The sequence below is a fragment of the Chelonoidis abingdonii genome, chromosome 9, assembly GCF_003597395.2.
Source record: "Chelonoidis abingdonii isolate Lonesome George chromosome 9, CheloAbing_2.0, whole genome shotgun sequence".
Lineage (NCBI taxonomy): Eukaryota > Metazoa > Chordata > Testudines > Testudinidae > Chelonoidis > Chelonoidis abingdonii.
In genome coordinates, this window is record NC_133777.1 from 66,855,681 (window position 1) to 66,874,015 (window position 18,335).

Here is an 18,335-nt window from a genome sequence, read left to right on the forward strand (position 1 = left end):
CATAGAAAAGTAGAGATGGACAGGACACCAAGAAGTCATCAAGTTCAAGCCTCTGTACAGTGTCAGGACCAAATAAACCTATGCCGTCCATGACAGTTGTCCAAACTGGGGTTTTTAAAAACAAAACCCTTCCAATTAGGGAATTCCACAACTTCCTGTGGAAACACATTCCAGAGCTTAACTTATCAATAAAGTGTTTTCCTAATATCTAACCTAGATCTTCCTTGCTGCAGATTAAACCCATTACTACTTGTCATACCTAAAAGGACAGAACAATTGATCAGTTCTCTTAACTTAACATATTTGCATATGTTAAGTCCCCCCCCCCACCCCAGTCATCTTTTTTTCACCATGTCCAGGTTTTTTTGTTAATATTTGTTCTCCTCCCCTGGACTCTCTCCAAGTTGTCCACATCTTTTACAGGGTGGCAGCCAGAACCGGATACAGTTTGCATCTAGGGATGTAAGAGCTGAGTCTTGACCCAAGTTAAGACTCTTTTAAAAATAGGACTTATTGAGAGTCAGAGCACAGAAAAAAGTACACCTTTCTGTAGGCTATATACTACTCTAAGGAAGCATACCATAATATTAAACAAGTGTTAATTAACATTTACTTTAAAAGTCTGCAGTGGGAGATTAAATTGTAGTAGGTTTAGATTATCAATTTCAATCCCCTCTGTCTGTTTTACCTGTTTACTTTAGGTGTTCCTGTGCCACTGAAAATGGTTTTTGCTTAAACCTAAATCCTTCCATGGCTAACCTATTTGGTCACTTCTGCTCATGCTAGAATTTGATAAAGATGTCAAACTAGTTACATTTTAAGATTCTGCTAGTCTTTGCTCCTATAATACATTCCCATGTAAGCAAATTAGAGGGGAGGGTTGTATAATAAGGATCAAAAATATATATTACGAACTCCCCTTTATTTTTTCCAATTTTGCTTTTCAAAACAGTCCTATTCTTTAATCCAATATAGCAGATGCTTTGAAGTTTTAGGGGAAAAAATCACTCCATTTACCGTAACCCCACAACTCAGTTACATTTCACCAAAAACCTTTTTTTTTTTTTTTTTTAAATCAGTGAGAATTTCAGGTTTACATTCCTCTATCACATTCCATGCTCACCAACAGAATCTCAAGTGTACTCTCTTTTTCCTTCAGTGTTGATTGGGAAGTGTTAATAGTGGAAAGGATACAGCTGTAAGTTAGAGTATGGACTTATTGACAATGGCAGTACCATTGTACTTCCTACTGGCAAGTGTACTACCATATGCAAGAAGTCAGTCTAAATAAATGCATATAAATTTAAAATACAGGCCCGTTCCAAGGACAACTACTTTTCTCTATATCTGAGATATGGAAGCTTGTCTCAAACTTTAAGCAAGAACTAAGCTACAGAGACTTCATGAAAGGGAAATGCTTTAATCAAGGCCATATTTAACTCTAGGAGTTTCAAGTGAAAGCTGAACAAAGTCCAATTTTAAGAAGTGAAAAAGGAAATCCTAACAGAAACTGAAGCTCAACTGCCATGGTATGCATAAATAAGTTAGGGTCAACAAGCTTCTTTTTTAGATCATAGGAATCCATCGGCTTCTTGTCTATCTCTGTAAAATGAAGGAAATTTCAGAGTTTGACATTATACATACTTACGAGGCTTATTTACAATAGTGTACACAATTAACAGCTTTGCATTCCTTTGTTTGTAGTCCCTCTTCCGCTGAGTACAACTAATCACTGAGTTTCTGAAAGTAGTATTTAAAAAGTCACTCTTGTTCATTTTAGAAACATTAAGCCAGTTTGCCATTGCAGTGAGGTATGCTTCACCATGATGTTTGTTTTTTACCTGCATAAGCAGTAGTTTCTCAATCTTGTTCTGGATCTGTTCATAAACTTCATTAAACAGCTCCTCCTTTGATTTTGTTCCATCCAATTGAACTTAAATATTTTTTAAAAAAAAGTGTTAAAATTGAGACATTTCTGAATGAAGACAAAAACATCCCAACATCATCCTAGAATTACAATCCTATGAAATCTCTAGATTTTTTTTTTTTTAAATATAGGCCAGGAACTAGACAGATCCCAAAGAAGTTTAACTGTCTTACATACGTCACAAGTAGCACTGGTTCAAATCTACTGACTGAATTAAGTTGTTTTAATTGTACTCCTTCTCCCACAGCAGACAGTAGAAACAAACTTCCCTATACACTAGTCTTGAGCTTCCACCATCCAATATACTTACCCACATCAACTTGGAAATCTTCCATTATTTTCTTGTGTTTAACATACATGGGCCAGACATGGCCATCAAACAATCCAGGAGGATCTGGTACGGTGTAGTTCCTTGAACTAGAGATTACAAAGACAGTAGTACATAAATATTTCTTGTTACAAGGTAAGAAGTCTAGATACAGTGCACTCAATCTCTTTACCCACCACCAAATCAAAACTAGTTATCTTGATGTTTATTCTCTCAATTGTTAAACTTGATATGTTATCAGCTGCAAAAAAAAGATTGAAGACACAACAGAATAATGAAGTGTGATATGACAGGTATGTCAAATTGCAGAAGTGACAGATTAAGATTCTCAGAACTCTACATCAACTGTCCTTACTTAGATGATGTTAGTTCATATCAAGAATTGCTGTAGCTTTTGGACATCACGCATTAAATTATGGCCAGAAACTTTCATGTTTTGAACTTCAAAAGTGGCAGAGGTAGGCTAAGCAGCTGTTTTCACCAGTGGAGCATAACGTGCTTTCAGGAAGGGGTAAGCTCCACCAGTGCAAAGAGTACTTTGCCTTATTACAGGAACTTGCACCAATACTGCTATACCAGTGGCTGAAATGTGGTCAAATCCTACATGTAAACAAGGCCCAAAAACTTAGTTTCCTGTAAAGCAATGAAGGGAAAAGATAGCTGTCTACTATTAAACAGCGGAGTACTGACTGACAATTATATCATTAAAGAAAACTCTTCTCATTTAGGCAATTCTTAAATCCTGAAGACGATGACAAGAGATTGCCTAGAAAGCCATACCCCAAACAATTCAGACCTAACGGGTTCTTTTGCATCTTTCATCCTTTGAGCTTTGGGGCCCATTTCAGTTATATAGTGGCGTTTGATACCAGCTAGCATATTTCTAGAACCTTGCAGGAACTTCTGAGCTACCGTGGAGCATGCAACTAAATGACTAACCCAGTAATTTAAGACTCTCTCTCAAGCATCCTCTACTGCTGCTTGAAGAAATAAAGCTTTATAAATAAAATGTAGTAATTACCAGATTACCTTATTGATTACTTCATGTAAGAAAAAACATCAAAGCTTACCTCCTCCTCCTTTTGCATTCTTCATATGGAATGGAAAGAAAGCACCGATGGTGGAATATCTCAATCAATGGTCTGAAAAAGAAATTCTCTAGTTTTTGTACATTTTACAGCTACTTTATTTGATCTGCATAAAGAACTAAAGGTGCAACATTAGCAAGAGCATTAGTGGAGATTTTTACACCTTCCCATGATTTCTTGGCAAGTGTCAGCAGGGTACCCAGCTGCATGGGCTGTCTGACAACGCTATGACAATTCCAATAATTTTAAGTGCTGCTTTAAAAAATTAGCTTTACTTACAATTTATATGCTTAAGTGAACTTTTTCCAGACATGTGGTTTATTAATAAAAACCACAGTTTCAGTCAACCTGAAACTATTTGCAAGTTTAACAATAATATGCCAGAGTTTTGGCCAAAATCCTCCCTCACAGGACTTAAATGCAATTCACAAAATGGTCAGAGCAAGACTGGGTGGTTCAGTGTTAAGGGCACTAGCCTAAGACTTGAGAGACCCAAGTGGCAAGTCATTTAGCTTTTCTGTGCCTCAGTTCCATCTATAAAATAGGACTAATACTTCCCTAGCTCATGGGCATTGTGACATGAAACAGAAGGTGAAACACTTTTGAGATCTGATGAAAACCACTGCATAAGAGGTAGGCATGTTCTATACCTTTAGCTTAGTGGTTATGATTAATGTACTTGTCATTCATAATGACAATAATTAGTCATTGAGGTAGGGAAAGTGAGAATTACCCCATAGTTTGGTGGCTGTGGCATTCACTAAGGATGTGGGAGACTAACATTCAAAACCCTGCTCCAATGACCATTTACAGGAAGTGGAACAGTTTCAAAGGGAGCGATTGAGAAACCTGCCACCAGCATATCCTATAGCCTGAGGGTCAAGAACTCTCCTGCAATGTGAGAGACCAATGTTTAAGTCCCTTCTCCACATCAGGTAGAGGGGAGAATTGAACCTTGCCTCCCACATCCCAGGTGAGTTCCCTAATCACTTGACCAAAGTTTATAAGGGGGATCCACCTCCTCCTGACCCATTTCATGAATCTAGTCCTTTAAAATGCCTGAAACAATATGTTCTGGGACAAACAGGATGTTTTGTTTGACCCAATATGGATTTTTTAAAAGTTTGCCAACTATTTTGCAATTTTTAGATTTCAAACCAATTTTGTATTTTTCAGAATTACCGGCAAGCAGAAAAATCAGTTATTTGCCCAACTCTAGTTTTAAGAATCACAGTTTGACTTCCTGCAACTTTACCTAAGAGAAAACAAAATACATATCAAGTCAGAATTACTAGTTATCTGACATATGTAAGTCTTTAGTTACCTGTAAGTGTAAAGAAGAAAGCCTTCTACAATAAGAATATGGATTGTTTCATCTCTCTCTTCTGAATACTGTAATATTTTGGCATCCAAGGTGTTATTGATGCCATGTGAGCGTTCAAACTTAATTGGGTTTTTCATCCAGGCATTGATGGTACTCATCATAGCTTCCATATCCAATGCACTAATAACTAAGACAAAAGCCCAGAAAAGTAATTAAGTGCTATGACTATCAGAAGAGTCACCAGAAGAAAAGCAACATGAACACCATAGAGACAGAGATCATGTTAAGAGTTACAATTTCTGCATGGATGGTTCAATAAGCAGGGCCTTACCATCATACTGTTTAAATCCATCCTCAACTTCTATGTCGTCCTGGGGCTGAAACAGTGATAAAGAAAACAGCTTTAATCTGACCGGCTACTGCAAAGCTCAATATTCATTTTAAAGCAAGATTAAAGATCTGAACTTCACTGGAGAACATCCCTTTGCATATGAGTGTTAGGAGACTTATTCCTTCACCCTCTCACTTCCCTGGTCCTTCTTGCATGAACAGAGAGCAACAATGTCCAAAGGTGCAAACAATTCAATGTTTATTGGGGTGAACTTTCAGCAAGCACGATTCCAGTGTCCTTCCTCAGTGTCCTCCTTCCCAGCTCCGACACCGCAGAGCCTTGCCTATGTCCCTGTTCGCATTCCCCCCCTTAGCGAAACATGATTTCAATTCCCCCATTCCCCTCTTACTTCCTGATTGACTGCAGCCTATATAATAAAACTTGAGTTCTGCTTAGCTATACCTTAACCAACCATTTTACTGAAATTTAACTAACCAAACATATTGTAACATGGTTATTTAACCAATTATATCCCACCACCTTAACTGGTTTACACCCAACAAAATTAATTAGGCAGCAGACAGAAACAATCACAGAACCAGATAGAGATTATATAGACAAACAATAGGGAAGTGAAGACTACAGTGATAGAACAATACAAAAATGAGGATTTCACATCCCAGCTATCGATAAGTGAGTTCTTGCCAGACAGGATGCTATCAAACTAAGTTTCCTTTTACATCTTCTAGGCTCTTCTGTTTCTCTGGAGGGGATAGGAATATCAGGACAGGATTGTATTCCTAACAGCCCAATAGCACCTTATTTCAATGTGACTAGTTTGGAATGTGAGGATGTGACCATACACTTCCCAGCTTATTGCTGCCTTTGCTGTTTATCCAAAGGCTTAGCCTAAGAACAAGGCCTCAGACTGTCACAGATAGAGAAGACCCTTACACTGGCAGGCAGTAATTTTGATTCTTTTTTATAACTCTATAGCTAACTAAGTGATAATACACCTAAATTCTTAAAGCATAGGCCTTTACAGACAGGCCTGAATATCTATATCTTAACAGTGAGTGCCTTAACCCACCACGGGGTTTGTTTGTTGCAAGATAAGAAGCAGTAACAAGACTGCGATAAAGCAGTTGACTCCTTTATCTTCCCACTAGCGTGGAGTGCTCCAGGAAAGTGGAAAGTCATCAGGACACTGCCCAGGAGCTTATCCACCAGCCACACAGCTGGCCCCAGCCCACCCAGCCCCCTGCCAGCAGAACAAGGTGCGCCAGTGACAAACAACTTTGGCCATGAGCGGGAAGCGGAGCATGGCGCCCAGGAGTCCTGGGTCACCTCACGTACAGGCTCCCTCGCGGGCCACTCACCTTGAAGAAGTCATCCTGATGCACCACGCTGCAGTTGGGCAGGGCCTGCATGAGCTTGTGGGTCAGCGTGGTCTTGCCTCCATTGGTGACCCTAGGGCAGGACAGGGAACGTTAGACGGCACTGGGCTCCACGGGCACCACCACCAACCCCAGCCCCGTGCGCGGACCTCGCAACCTCACCCAGGCAGCTGCACCAGACCACAGGCGGGAGGAAGGCGTCACCAGGGGGCTCCCTACGAGCCTTCACTCCCGGGCGGCCGCCCACCCAGCGATTTCCCTACCCACGCCCGAAGTCCCCCATCCCCCGGCTCTCACCCGCCGATGCCGATGATGATGTTCATGGTGCGGCACCAAGCTGCCCGCGCGTCCCTTACAGCCTGTTCCTATGGGGGGAGACGGAGAGGACAGGGGGTCCCGGAGCGACCGCTCGTCCGACCCGGGACGTGGTGGAGAGGGAGGGAGGAAAAGAAACAGAAGAAGGTGAGAGGGGTGAGAAACAAACGTCAACTATAGGGCAGCGCCATAGTCCCGGGAGGAGGGAGCAGCCGAGCTCATGGATGCCGCACCTAAGCGCTCCGCAAAAAGGGAAAACAACCGCCGCGCCAAGGTTCCCTCACGCTGCCACACGCCCATTGGACAGCGGGCCCACTACAACATACCGCGCCTACTCAGTCTAGACCCAATCAGAGCACAGCACCGTCCACGCTGCAACATCCATTGGCTGGCGGGGCCCCAGTTGCACCTAATGGTAACGCCGCACAGATCCCGCGAAGCCCACTGGCCTGGCCAGCTCGCTCTTCGTCCAATCAGAGAGCGGAACCGCATCGTTCACGCCTCCTTGAGTTAGAAGGGCGCGCCATGCCCCCCTTCCCCTTCAGGCCACGCCCCCAAAAGGGCGGGGAGCCCTAGCCGCTGTTGAAGTTGTTTGCTTGAACTGTGCCCCGAGCTGGAATGGAGCGGTCGGTGGCTGGGGACGGCTGTGGGTCTGGGGAGAGGAGGAGAACTGATTTGGGGACTCTTCTGCCTTCCTGCTGGGTGTGTTTGAGGGGGTCTTTGAGGGCTTGTAGACCAAGGACCCACAAATTCCAGCTGCAGGAAGAACCTTGCTCTGTAGGTAGGCAGTGCCTGTGGGAGCTGTGAATAGGGTGACCAGAAGTCTTGATTTTATAGGGCTAGTCCCAATTTTCAGTGTTTTCTCTTATATGGGCACCTATTGCTTCCTCCCCACCCCCCTCCTGCTATCTCGTCACCCTAGAGTGGAAGCCCCACTCCCACCTGCATTGCAGAGCTAGGCAGAACACACCCCACTATGCCTGCTGCTTGCCTCAAATAATTACTGTTAGTACTAGTATTTTATTCTAGTAGCCACCAGAGTCCCTAGTCAGTGTTGAGTCTCCAGGGTGCCTAGTAGGGTACAAACACATCAGAGAAGACCTTGCCCCTGACCTAAAGGTTTAGGGACAGGTGGCAGGGTGAGGGACAGATCCACCCAGCTTCCTAATACTAATGTGAGCTCTGACTATGGCCTGAGTACATTCCTTTTTGTCTCAGGTATAAAATGAGGATAATATCCACCATCTCATTGGCACTGGGGTATTGTGAAGATTAATTAATGTTCCTACAAAACAAGAATTAAATCTCTACTACCATCATTATCACTTGTTACTAGAAACACAGAGAGCATAGTTCTAAAATACGTTGTAGGGCTGAGCAGAAGCATAACTGAATTCCGTAAGTCACCATGCCATAAACTTACTCCTCTTCTGATATTAAGGTACTGAGTTAATCAGTCTGTACAGCAGTCTTAACTTTCTGCAAGAGTCTTAAAAATCTATATTCAGACATGACTTTAAGAGAGCCACAAATACTTTTAATAGCAGTGCATACATCTATCAGAATTCCATTGCAAAGATGCCAAGAACCATTCCTACACTACTATTCCAGCAAAACTCAAGTGATTGTTATTACTAAACAAATCAAGTTATCAATTCAGTTCAACAGGAGAAGAAAATGGCATCCCTAATTCTCAACACAGATGCAAAACTGTATCATCAAATCAACAATAACTCTTTAAATTACAACCCAAATACAGCATATGTAAGCAAGAACAGAAGGAAGCCAGACACTACCCAAAACTCAAAGTTAAAAAGAAAAAAATTAACATTTGCACAAAATTAGAAAAATCAAATGGAAAGTTTCAAAGCAAGAAATATTTATCTAGAAGTGTTGTAACTGAGGCTGGAACAACAGGAATAACTAGCACAGTAAAACAGTTTTTATTATTGGGCTTGAGGAAAACATGGTGCAGCTGCTGTTCTCAGTCAGACCACAAATTTAAGGGACAGTGTTTTTGTTTGTTTGTTTTGATGCCAGACACTTACTGTTTTCAAAATATGCAACATGCTGACAAAGGTAAAAACAACATAACACTTTCTACACCCTGGGATAACATTTGTGCTGATTTATGCCCTGTGAAACCAGTGAGGTTGTTAAATGAGCAGTTAAGCACACTAGCATATGACCAGGAAGCAGACCTGGTTTAGGGTGCTTAGCTCCTATAGAATCATAGAGTTAGAAGAGAGTACAAGGGTCATCTAGTCTAACCCAAAATGCCAAAATGGGGATTATAGTCCGGATTCTTAAATAAATAAATAACTCATTGAATAGGAGAGATACAGAATGTGGAGATCGGTGAGGTTCTGTGGCAGTTGGAGTTTGTCACTTGGATTCCAACAGTCAGTTCTTGGGCTCTTGGGTTCTGGAAGCTTTGCAGGGAGGGGAGAGAGGCTGTAGAAGGCAGGGGTTAGCTTTAAGTTACACCTTCTTTTTAGTAGCTTTTTTGCTACTCCTGCAGCCCTCTTAGTGTACTCATTTTGTATATTGTGGATGGGATTTTAAACAGCACTTGTGTGATTTAAGAGCACAAGTCTCATGGACTTTCAAATGGAAAGTTGCATCTGTAGCTGCTTCATTGACTTCTGTTGAGTTAGTCTGCATTTACACTGTTGTGGCCGAGACTGAAATTTGTCCAACTGCCCTCACAGAATGGATTATATCATTCTGTGGCCCTCTGTGAAGTTATTTGAAAGACGGGTGGGTTTATAACAGAATAAGCAAGCATAACTAGAGAGCAAACAAAAGGCAGTCTTATGCCATGGTTCTAAGGACTACTTTCAGTTGACTTCTTGGCTATGACCCTAGTTCAGTATTCCAGTGGCCTGAGGAACAAAAGATGGAGGCAAAAATTGAACAGCATATAAAACATTGGGACTCAGGGTGAGTAGGAGTGTCAGATTTCGACTCTATATTAATAGGGAATCAAAAAAGGAGCCACATATGAAATATTTCAACAGGCAAACATGGAATTTTCTATTCCAGGATCTTAATATTGTGTATATAACAATAAGAGAACAAAGGAAATAAAATCAGGGAGAAGGAGACTACCTGTAAAAAAGACAGAGCAGTAATTCCTTATGATAGTGCAATTACGGTGAAGTCCACTTCATCCACATAAATCAAGTATTCAGGCTTCATGTGGAGGGAGCATGAAGCAACTGAAAAAGTGAAAAATACCCACTCAATTTGGAGCCAGTGACTGGGGCTGCTACTAAAGTCTGGAATAGCAAGTATAGACTCTCTCCAGCAACTATGCAAGCCATTGGGCCTTCAGGAGCCATATAAATATCAGTTCTGAGGCCCCTTTTTGGCCTGCTCCTATTTTAGGTCCCAAACCTGCAGATGACTTCAATGGGACTCAGCAGAGGTGCAGGGATCTGCATTCACAGAGCTCAGTACAGCACTTGGGCCATAGACTTCTTCATCACCTTATGAAAGGCCAGCATCCAGACACCTGCACGGTCCACAGTCCCTCTGCTCCGCACGGGGGTATAGGTAAGGACCTTAGGCTAGATGCTCATGAGTTAGGCTGCTAACATCTAGTAAAATCAATGGCATTTAGGACCCTAACACTTTTTGAGCATTTGACCCTTTGTGAGTATATTAAATGAGGTGGGAAATGATAATTAAGACAGATAAATGGTATTCAAAGCACCAAAGATAAAGTTAAGGCTTTCCATTCTATAACAACATACCATATAGAACACTGAAAACTAATGGGCAAATAAGATAGATACTGTGAAAAATGAATGACAGAACATTCAAAAAGAAAAAAAATCAGAAGTATAAGAAGAAACAGATAAAGTGGGAGGAGTAACACAGGCAAAGGTGAGGAAGACAAATGTGATAATTGGGTAATTGTGGCACTATATAAAGAATGCTTGTGGCTAATTATTGTTACTCTGTTTCCTGATGAAAGCAGTTGGGTTGGTTCAGAATGAATGTGGTTGCTTGTGAGCTTATGTTTACTTTGCTTTTTCTGTAAATTAAAAAGTAGCTGTGATAATTTTGTTATCTAGGTGACCAAGATACAGGTGCTACTGCGTGGATTATGTTATTCTATGGCCCTCTCTAAAGTTGTTTGGAAGAGGGATGGGTTTATAACAGAATAAGCAAGCTTAATGTGGGAGTAAATAAAAGGCAGACTATGCTGTGGCTTTAAGGGCTATTTTCAGTTAACTTCTTGTCTACATCCCTAGTTCAGTATTGTTTTTCATTCATGTTCTTATATACTCTAGTGAGTCTATAAAATGAATGGTGACTTGCTGACTCTTTTTTTCCTATTATGAAAAGCTCTTCATTGTAGTCATAAAGGGTGTAATCTATTCTTCCTATCTAGAACTAGAATCAGAGGTTTCTCTGAAACTTGAGGTTTCTGTAACTAGCTTATTGTGAAAGACAAGAAAGAGATCCCTCTCTTACATCATACATATATTATCTTCTGAAGAGGTTTGAGTTTTCAAGTATCTAATCTGTTCTGTTTCTTTCTATGAAAACTGTATTCTAACACTCTTCAAGAGGCATTATGTTTAGAACTATTTCTTCTTACATTTTTTGTTCTAAGCCTACTGAAACCTTTATTGCTCAGTAATTGCTATTTAACAGTATTTTGGCACTTCTTGCTTATATCAGTAAAAATAAACATACATGTTAAAAATGCTGTTAAACACATGTAATCCGCAGATGTTCATCTGACTTGGCTGCCTTCTGGGTATCTCCTAAAATAATTCATTTAAAACTCCATTTTAGGAACCGTTTTTTGTGTAGAAGTGGTCTCCTGGTTCCAGCGTTCCCTCTGATGTGGCAAAATTAACAAGCTAACAAGATTTCATAACCACCTTGTGTAGGGAAGCTACTGAAAGACACAATGACTGAGTTCTTGGTTTGCTTTAACTGGTGCAGTGGTGAGCAGCCCCAGCCAGTAAGTACGTGCTTGTATTGGATTTTTAAGATGGTTTTGAATTTACAATGAGAGCTTTCATCTGTGTGGCCTTTATTCTTATGATCAGCGACACTAAGGAAAGCAAAATATAAACACTGATAGGGGAACTGTAGTAGTAAAAGGTATGAGCTCTATTGGAAGATCTGATATAACACTAATTAGAGTTGCTATTTTCTAGCTGCACAGGAAATTAATTGTCTAACTCACATTAGAGTTGCACCTGTAAGCTTTTCCTACATTGAGAAACATAGTTGCTGAATACTTATTCTGCAATTACAATGTAGTTTCATGAGGACTTAGCATAGACTGCACCAGATAGGAGGATACAGATTCTGTTAATGAAACATGACGTGGGTATATTTCAAAACAATCCTGAATGTGATGTCTTGTAAAGATGTGATGAAGTCAAAATAATTAAACCCTGTGAATTGGGGAGAATTCTTATAATAAGTGTTCTTTAAGGACTGTGTCTGGTAAGAAGAGTTGATGAGAACTCTAGAACCCGTAATAGAGCCTCCAGATGCCTACCTATGGGCTATTAATGGAGAATAGGAGGGAAAAACAATGATGCATAGCCACCCTTAAAATATATACAGTCAGTGGAGTTTTCTGGAGGAGTGGATCTATGATATGCTATGGTAGCTGCCATTTTTGCTATAACTGAAGCTTCAATAACACTTCAATTACCAACCTCTATCTGCAGTTTTAATACTTGGTGTTTTAAAAAAGTTGAAGCAGGATCTTCAGTTCTGCTGAACCCATACAGTTGTGTGCAACTCTTCTAAATGTGTTTTTATTTAAAGTTCAATTCCAGACTGGGGTTGGGGAAGAGAACTACAGAAGTCTTCCATGTCTGATAACTAATCATAGAGACAAATGTGTTTAGCTTACACTATTTTCTTTTAATTGTAATAACAAATGGTTAAAAATTGCCAACTCTCCAAATTCAGTCTGGACTAACAACATGGAAAAACTCTGCAGGCCAAATTTTGCCCACAGTGACACATGGGCAACTAACTGTCTTCAACAGCTTTGCATAAGTTTCAACAGGTCAGAATCTATTGATGCAGAAAGGACAAGAATTGGCTCACTCTTAGCTCTGCTTCCTCTTCAGGGTTAGAGAGTAAAAAGCAGTAAACTTGTCACCAACTTCTTGATGCTGAAACTGGATCTGTGGGTGGCCTCTTGTGCCTCTGCAGAGTCCTCCATAACTTCACTGGGGCTCCCTGTGCAGATAGAGTTCCAGATCTGGGGGGTCTTTGGTTAGCAGACTGGACTAGGAATAATCAAGAACTAGATCTCAGTTAAAAGGTGCAATTTAAGGTCTCCAGAATAGAACAGTACTTACATTATTGGTACACTCCAATATTTGATCTGCACTGCATTTTACTCTAAATACCAAACTGTCTTTGAGGTGTGGCTACAGCCTCTGGAACATAATATTTGTTATAATATTTGAAAAGGTCAACATCCTTCTTGGCTCTCACTGAGGAACATTTAAACAACTGTCTCTAGGGCTGAACTTTTCAGTAGTAGAAGTATGCAAGCAACTCTTAGCCTCTACCTGCAGACTTCAAAGGAGGTACCCTTTCTTTGACCATTACCTTAAGGGCTCTGCAAATGCTCCTTAGTCTTGGCTTGGTCCTAGACCACTACTGACTAAAGACAAGCAAACTGGCTTTGTGATCCATATAAATGGAAATTAAATTGTGGTGGCAAATCACAATCCTAACTAGTGAAGAGTTAATATACTACTTTGTGGTTTAAACCAATATGGCTACATAGAAAACATCCCAAAAACCCCATCAACATGCATAGTTATAAACCATTACAGCCCAACCCCACATCTGTCACACCAATTCAGTCACTGGCTAATGTACTTGTGTGGCACAAGGATAAACTCTCTAGTCTTATAACTAACTTGATACTGGAGAATTCCCATAGGACATCACTCTGGCAAGCCATGGGTATCTTGTATACAAGGAAGGTAAGTTTTGATAGTGTTGTATATTCCTGGGAATATACAACAGTACAGGTGATACTGTAGTAAAGCAAAATGAATACTTGCCCTCCTTTTATATATTTATTTTTTGACTGTCCTGCTCTTTCCCTCCATACTACCATGTGGACACTTGACCCTTTCTCCCTCAAAAGTGCTTCTTAACACTAATTTAAACGCTCACTGGATATCTCTGCTCCCAGTTCAGTTGCATTTAATTAGGTAGGTTGTGGTCTGTCCAAAGCAGCAGCAGTAATAGTTCAGGGAATGTCTATTCATGTACTCTTCCTCCCTGAGAGAAATAACTTCTCTCATCTTGCTCTATACTCAGCATGGAGATCCCATAGCCTTCTGGCAAAGGAACTGAAGAGGTTTCTCTTTTGGAACTCCTCAGTAGCCCCAGGAAGGATATATATATATTTTTTAATCCTCAGAGGTAATACATATTTTTTCAAACAAAAACAAACTTCTAACAAATACTTGTATAGGGTTGTCTGATCTCAGTAAGTCCATCTTCTTGGGATAGAGAAAATTCTTGAGAAAGATGCTGCATGCAAATAGTATGCTGCTGGTCACACTGCAACAGTCAGTCAGTTGATTGTTCCACCAGCTATTAAGGTTTCCTACTGTAGGAGTCTCCAGGAATTAAAGAGCCTCACAGGAGGCAATCTCTAGGAATTTGTTTAACACATGTTAGCAACCCTACCAGCAATATAAGCTTTTTTAAGTCATCCCAATGCCAGACAGGAGAGAAACTGGATTTAACTAAATCTGACTCCTGGAACCTTGACTTCATTGTTCAAGGACTGGCTAAGAAGCTAGCTTTAAAAAAAAAAAAAAAAAAAAAAAAAAAGCATAATGTCCCTTTATGCACCACAATGCTAAATGCAATGATTTCTAACCCGAGAGGCCCAGACTCTCAAAAATGCATCTGCAAATGGTCAGTTACATAGGAGTTGTTTTGCACCTTTGCACATTTACTTTGACTATTTAGACTCTTAAACTAATCTTCAGACCCCCATCCTGGAAACTAATCCGAAGATGGAACCTCTTGACTACAATAAGGCTCTTTGAGGGTGCAAAGTTCCATAGAAAGAGGCCCCAGTCTTGCAACTGGCTTATCTGGCTATAGTAAAAGGTTACAATTAAGTAATTTCTCTATAGCAGTCCTGCTGATGGAATAAGTGTCACACTGAGTCCTCTAGTGCTCCTAATTTGTGTTCATATCAGACAAAAAGCAAGTGGAAATGGCAGAGGCAGTGTTTAGTGTAAGTGCCTATTTTTATAGGTTCCTCAGTTATGCTGAGTGAAAGACTAAAAGTCTGTTCCTTTAGTGCTAGAAAACAGCTTTTTAGCACTTGCTTCAAATCTTCTGCTGACAAACAGATTCATGCTTCAACAAAACCTTAGTACATTATGCTCTTTTTAAAAAAAACAAAACAAAACACTGAAATGTGTTGGTTCTGTTTCCACTAGGAGTGACTGGAAGGTCAGTATTGGCAAGTTTCTTATCAACTGGGTGATAGTTCCCAGACGCAACCTTGACTGTCTTATGTAAAGGATTTTCTGCATAAGAACTTATTTTTTTTTCCTCTTCTCTCTTAAAGAAGAGACGTCGGAGACTAGACCGAAAAATGATTGGAGAGCCAATGAACTTTGTCCATACTGCCCATGTTGGAACAAGAGAGATGAATAGTGGTTTTACATCAGTAAGTATTTGGTCTTCGAGATGAGCAGAAATATGTGTGAGACATGCCTAACTGCTAAGACTAAATAAATATTTGAAGTTGTGAGCATCACTTGCCAGTGTATAGAGAATGAATGCATCAGAATAGAGTCAGGACAGACCATAGTCTTCTATATCCTACACACCCAAAATTGTTTTATATTAGGTCACTTAACTTGACGCTAGTTCATAGCACTTTCTCATCTGACACACTGCAGTCCTGGCATATATAGTGGGGGAGATGGAGCACGTCAATACTCCTGAGGCTTCATTTTTCTATCACTCCACTGAAGTACCAGGACTTGTGCACCCATTTAGAAAAAGTAGCATGTTGCTAATCTCTGTTTTGTCAATTGACATCCCTCCATATGTGGACTAGTATGTCTTGTCTATTAGGATTAATGTTTGAAGTACTTTCTCTTCCTTTCTAATTTAAGACTTAATGCTTTTGACAAATAAAGGGCATCTACTAACCTACTGTTTTCTTCTCTAGGCTGGGTCAATTCAGGACCATATGAAGTCAAAAGGTGGCTACACAAATGGTACTCCTGCAAGTGCACAGCTATAGAAAACTCAAAAGGAGATTGATGCACCAATTTTTGGTTTGGTATGTTCTGTTCTCTGAAGGCTTCCTAAAGTTCCATTAAAAGCTATATGAGCTAGCAGCTGGTAGGGAAAACTCCAACTATATTATGTAGCTTAATTCAGGCTTCAGCCTTCTTTGTAGAATGGCTTATATACACATGTATAGGGGCTATTATAATTGCCAACCTGGTATGGTGATGGTGCAGTACCAATTAGAACACCATCCTAGGTGTCTTCAAAATACAAGACCCCAAACCTACCTTAGAGAACTTAGTGTTAGATTGTATGGTCCTTTTTTTTGGTAGGCATTGTTACTAGTTTAAAACCACTTGCATAAACGGTCTTGACTTTCTTCTTTTTCACAGAAATTCTGGAAACTGATGTTGTTGGATGAACTCACTTGTTTACACTAACAGTAAAAGATTTTCTACTGGAGAATGGAGTATTTCATAGTGATGTAACATTTCTCTGACTGTAATAGTTGGATGCCCACATTCTAATTCATTCGTTGCTGGAGCTGTACACTAGTGTTGCTTTTAACTTTATAAATTAGATCTTACTTTTTTGTCTTTAAAGCCCAGTGAAGTCTCCACAACACCAAGGCTTTTGTGATGGATACGCTTACAAAATAACTGGGTTCTCCACTCTAAAGTAGGTCCAGGTGACTGGAAAAACAGGTATGTTTTTCCATCACTGAGCTGTAAGTGCCTAGCATGTTCTCTCCCACTGCTATAATAACTGCAACAGATCTTCACTGTGCCAAAGTCTCTGAAAGAGGCTAGGTAATGCTGGATGGGTCTCAACAGAATGGTCAAGACTTTCTTCAGACTTAAATTTATGCAGCAGCAATTTACATTACCAATTGAATTTTAAACTCTCATCTAGAGATGACGTTCTAGGTATCAAGCAGTCATGTAGCGTGGTGGTTGGGTGGGTGGTTGGTTTGGTTTTTTTGTTTTGGTAGCTGATTGGTTTGGTATTTTCCAATGGTAGTGACACCAGATCTAACTACAAGTGACAGCCTGTCTTCCAGACACCTCAAAAAATAAAACCAGTCTCTGATTACTTTTTGTTTTTTAACTGCATTGGAAGTTCTTGATAACTTTTTTTTTTTTTTAAATCGAAGTAGATGGTGTAATGGCCTAAATTAAAGAGAAAATAGGCAGACTAGTCTTAATCACTTCTCAAAGAAACATACCACACTTGACACTTAAATGCTAAATCGTAGTCTGGATATACTTGATATATGTGCGGTGCTGGCATTTTGAGATGTTGCCTCTGGCCTTCAGGACTAGTTAACTAAAGCAACAAGTTTAAGTATCCCTTGAAGTGACTAGGTCCATAATCACTGTCATAAGTGCATCTATACCCTTTTTTCTGTCTTGGGTAATAGACAATTGTCTTCTCAAACTATGCAATTGGCATGGATGCAGCAACTTAAAGTGGTCATAACTTCCTTGATTTCACTTAAGTTCATGAACTTGAATTATCGCCAGCTTTAGAGCATTGACAAGACACCTGGTAAGTCAGTGGAACTCATTTATTTCAACAGGAGTAGGATCAGGCCTGCAGGTTTGTCTTTAAAATATCTTTCAACACAGTGTGATCTGACCACTGTCATGCGACTCTCCTATAAATTAAAGAGGTCTTCTGTGACTGAAATGTGTCAGTGGATACATATTGCTATAAGACCTGATGTGAAGGCGTAAGACAGTGTTTCCCAAACTTGGGATGCCGCTTGTGTAGGGAAAGCCCATGGTGGGCCAGGCCGGTTTGTTTACCTGCCGTGTCTGCAGGTCCAGCTGACTGCAGCTCCCACTGGCCGTGGTTCGCTGCTCCAGGCCAATGGAGTTTGTACTCCCTTAATAGCTTGGCGTGAACAGGTTCTAATGTAACTTTCTTTTATTGTCTACCACACCTTAGACAAAAGAGGAGACATAACCGTTTCAGAAATGTAATAGTTGTGATAAAGAACATCTTACTGTTAGTAGTGTAAAAACAAGGAACTCAAGCTGACAGCACTTAATCTCTACTGAGCTTATAGGCTGAGCAGGGGTCTACTCCCTTCTCCCCACCACCATGCTACTAAAAACTCCAAGGGATTTGAAAATCTCTTCCACAGCTCTGCTCCAGCTGACTTTAAGCCATTGTCTTTAGGAAATCCACACTTTCTAGACAAGCTAGCAGGGTAATAGTCCTTCCTGCTAGTCAATGTAGTGAAAGTGTCATATGAGTAGAGGAGATTGCTGACAGATTCATGCTGTCTAACTAGTTGAAGTTGGCCATTTAAAGTTGTACAACTTTCTTACC

At 40.3% G+C, this 18,335-nt stretch overlaps 2 protein-coding genes across 2 annotated transcripts; one reads left to right on the forward strand and one right to left on the reverse strand.

The window, feature by feature from the left end:
- Window positions 1-1,400: 1,400 nt before the first annotated feature.
- LOC116830918 (nicotinamide riboside kinase 2-like) lies at window positions 1,401-6,957 on the reverse strand. The gene is made up of 8 exons (XM_032790600.2): window positions 6,693-6,957; window positions 6,378-6,468; window positions 4,999-5,044; window positions 4,668-4,854; window positions 3,326-3,397; window positions 2,238-2,344; window positions 1,842-1,933; window positions 1,401-1,602 (listed from the first exon to the last, which is right to left on the reverse strand). The coding sequence occupies exons 1-8, from the start codon at window positions 6,716-6,718 to the stop codon at window positions 1,597-1,599; spliced, it is 627 nt and encodes a 208-aa protein (XP_032646491.1). The 5' UTR covers window positions 6,719-6,957; the 3' UTR covers window positions 1,401-1,596.
- Window positions 6,958-7,075: 118 nt separating this feature from the next.
- LOC116830919 (CDC42 small effector protein 2-B-like) lies at window positions 7,076-17,868 on the forward strand. Its single transcript, XM_032790601.2, has 5 exons — window positions 7,076-7,491; window positions 11,523-11,694; window positions 15,322-15,423; window positions 15,934-16,042; window positions 16,391-17,868. Exons 2-4 carry the CDS (start codon window positions 11,641-11,643, stop codon window positions 16,006-16,008), a joined length of 231 nt encoding a protein of 76 aa, XP_032646492.1. The 5' UTR covers window positions 7,076-7,491; window positions 11,523-11,640; the 3' UTR covers window positions 16,009-16,042; window positions 16,391-17,868.
- The last annotated feature ends 467 nt before the right edge of the window (window positions 17,869-18,335 follow it).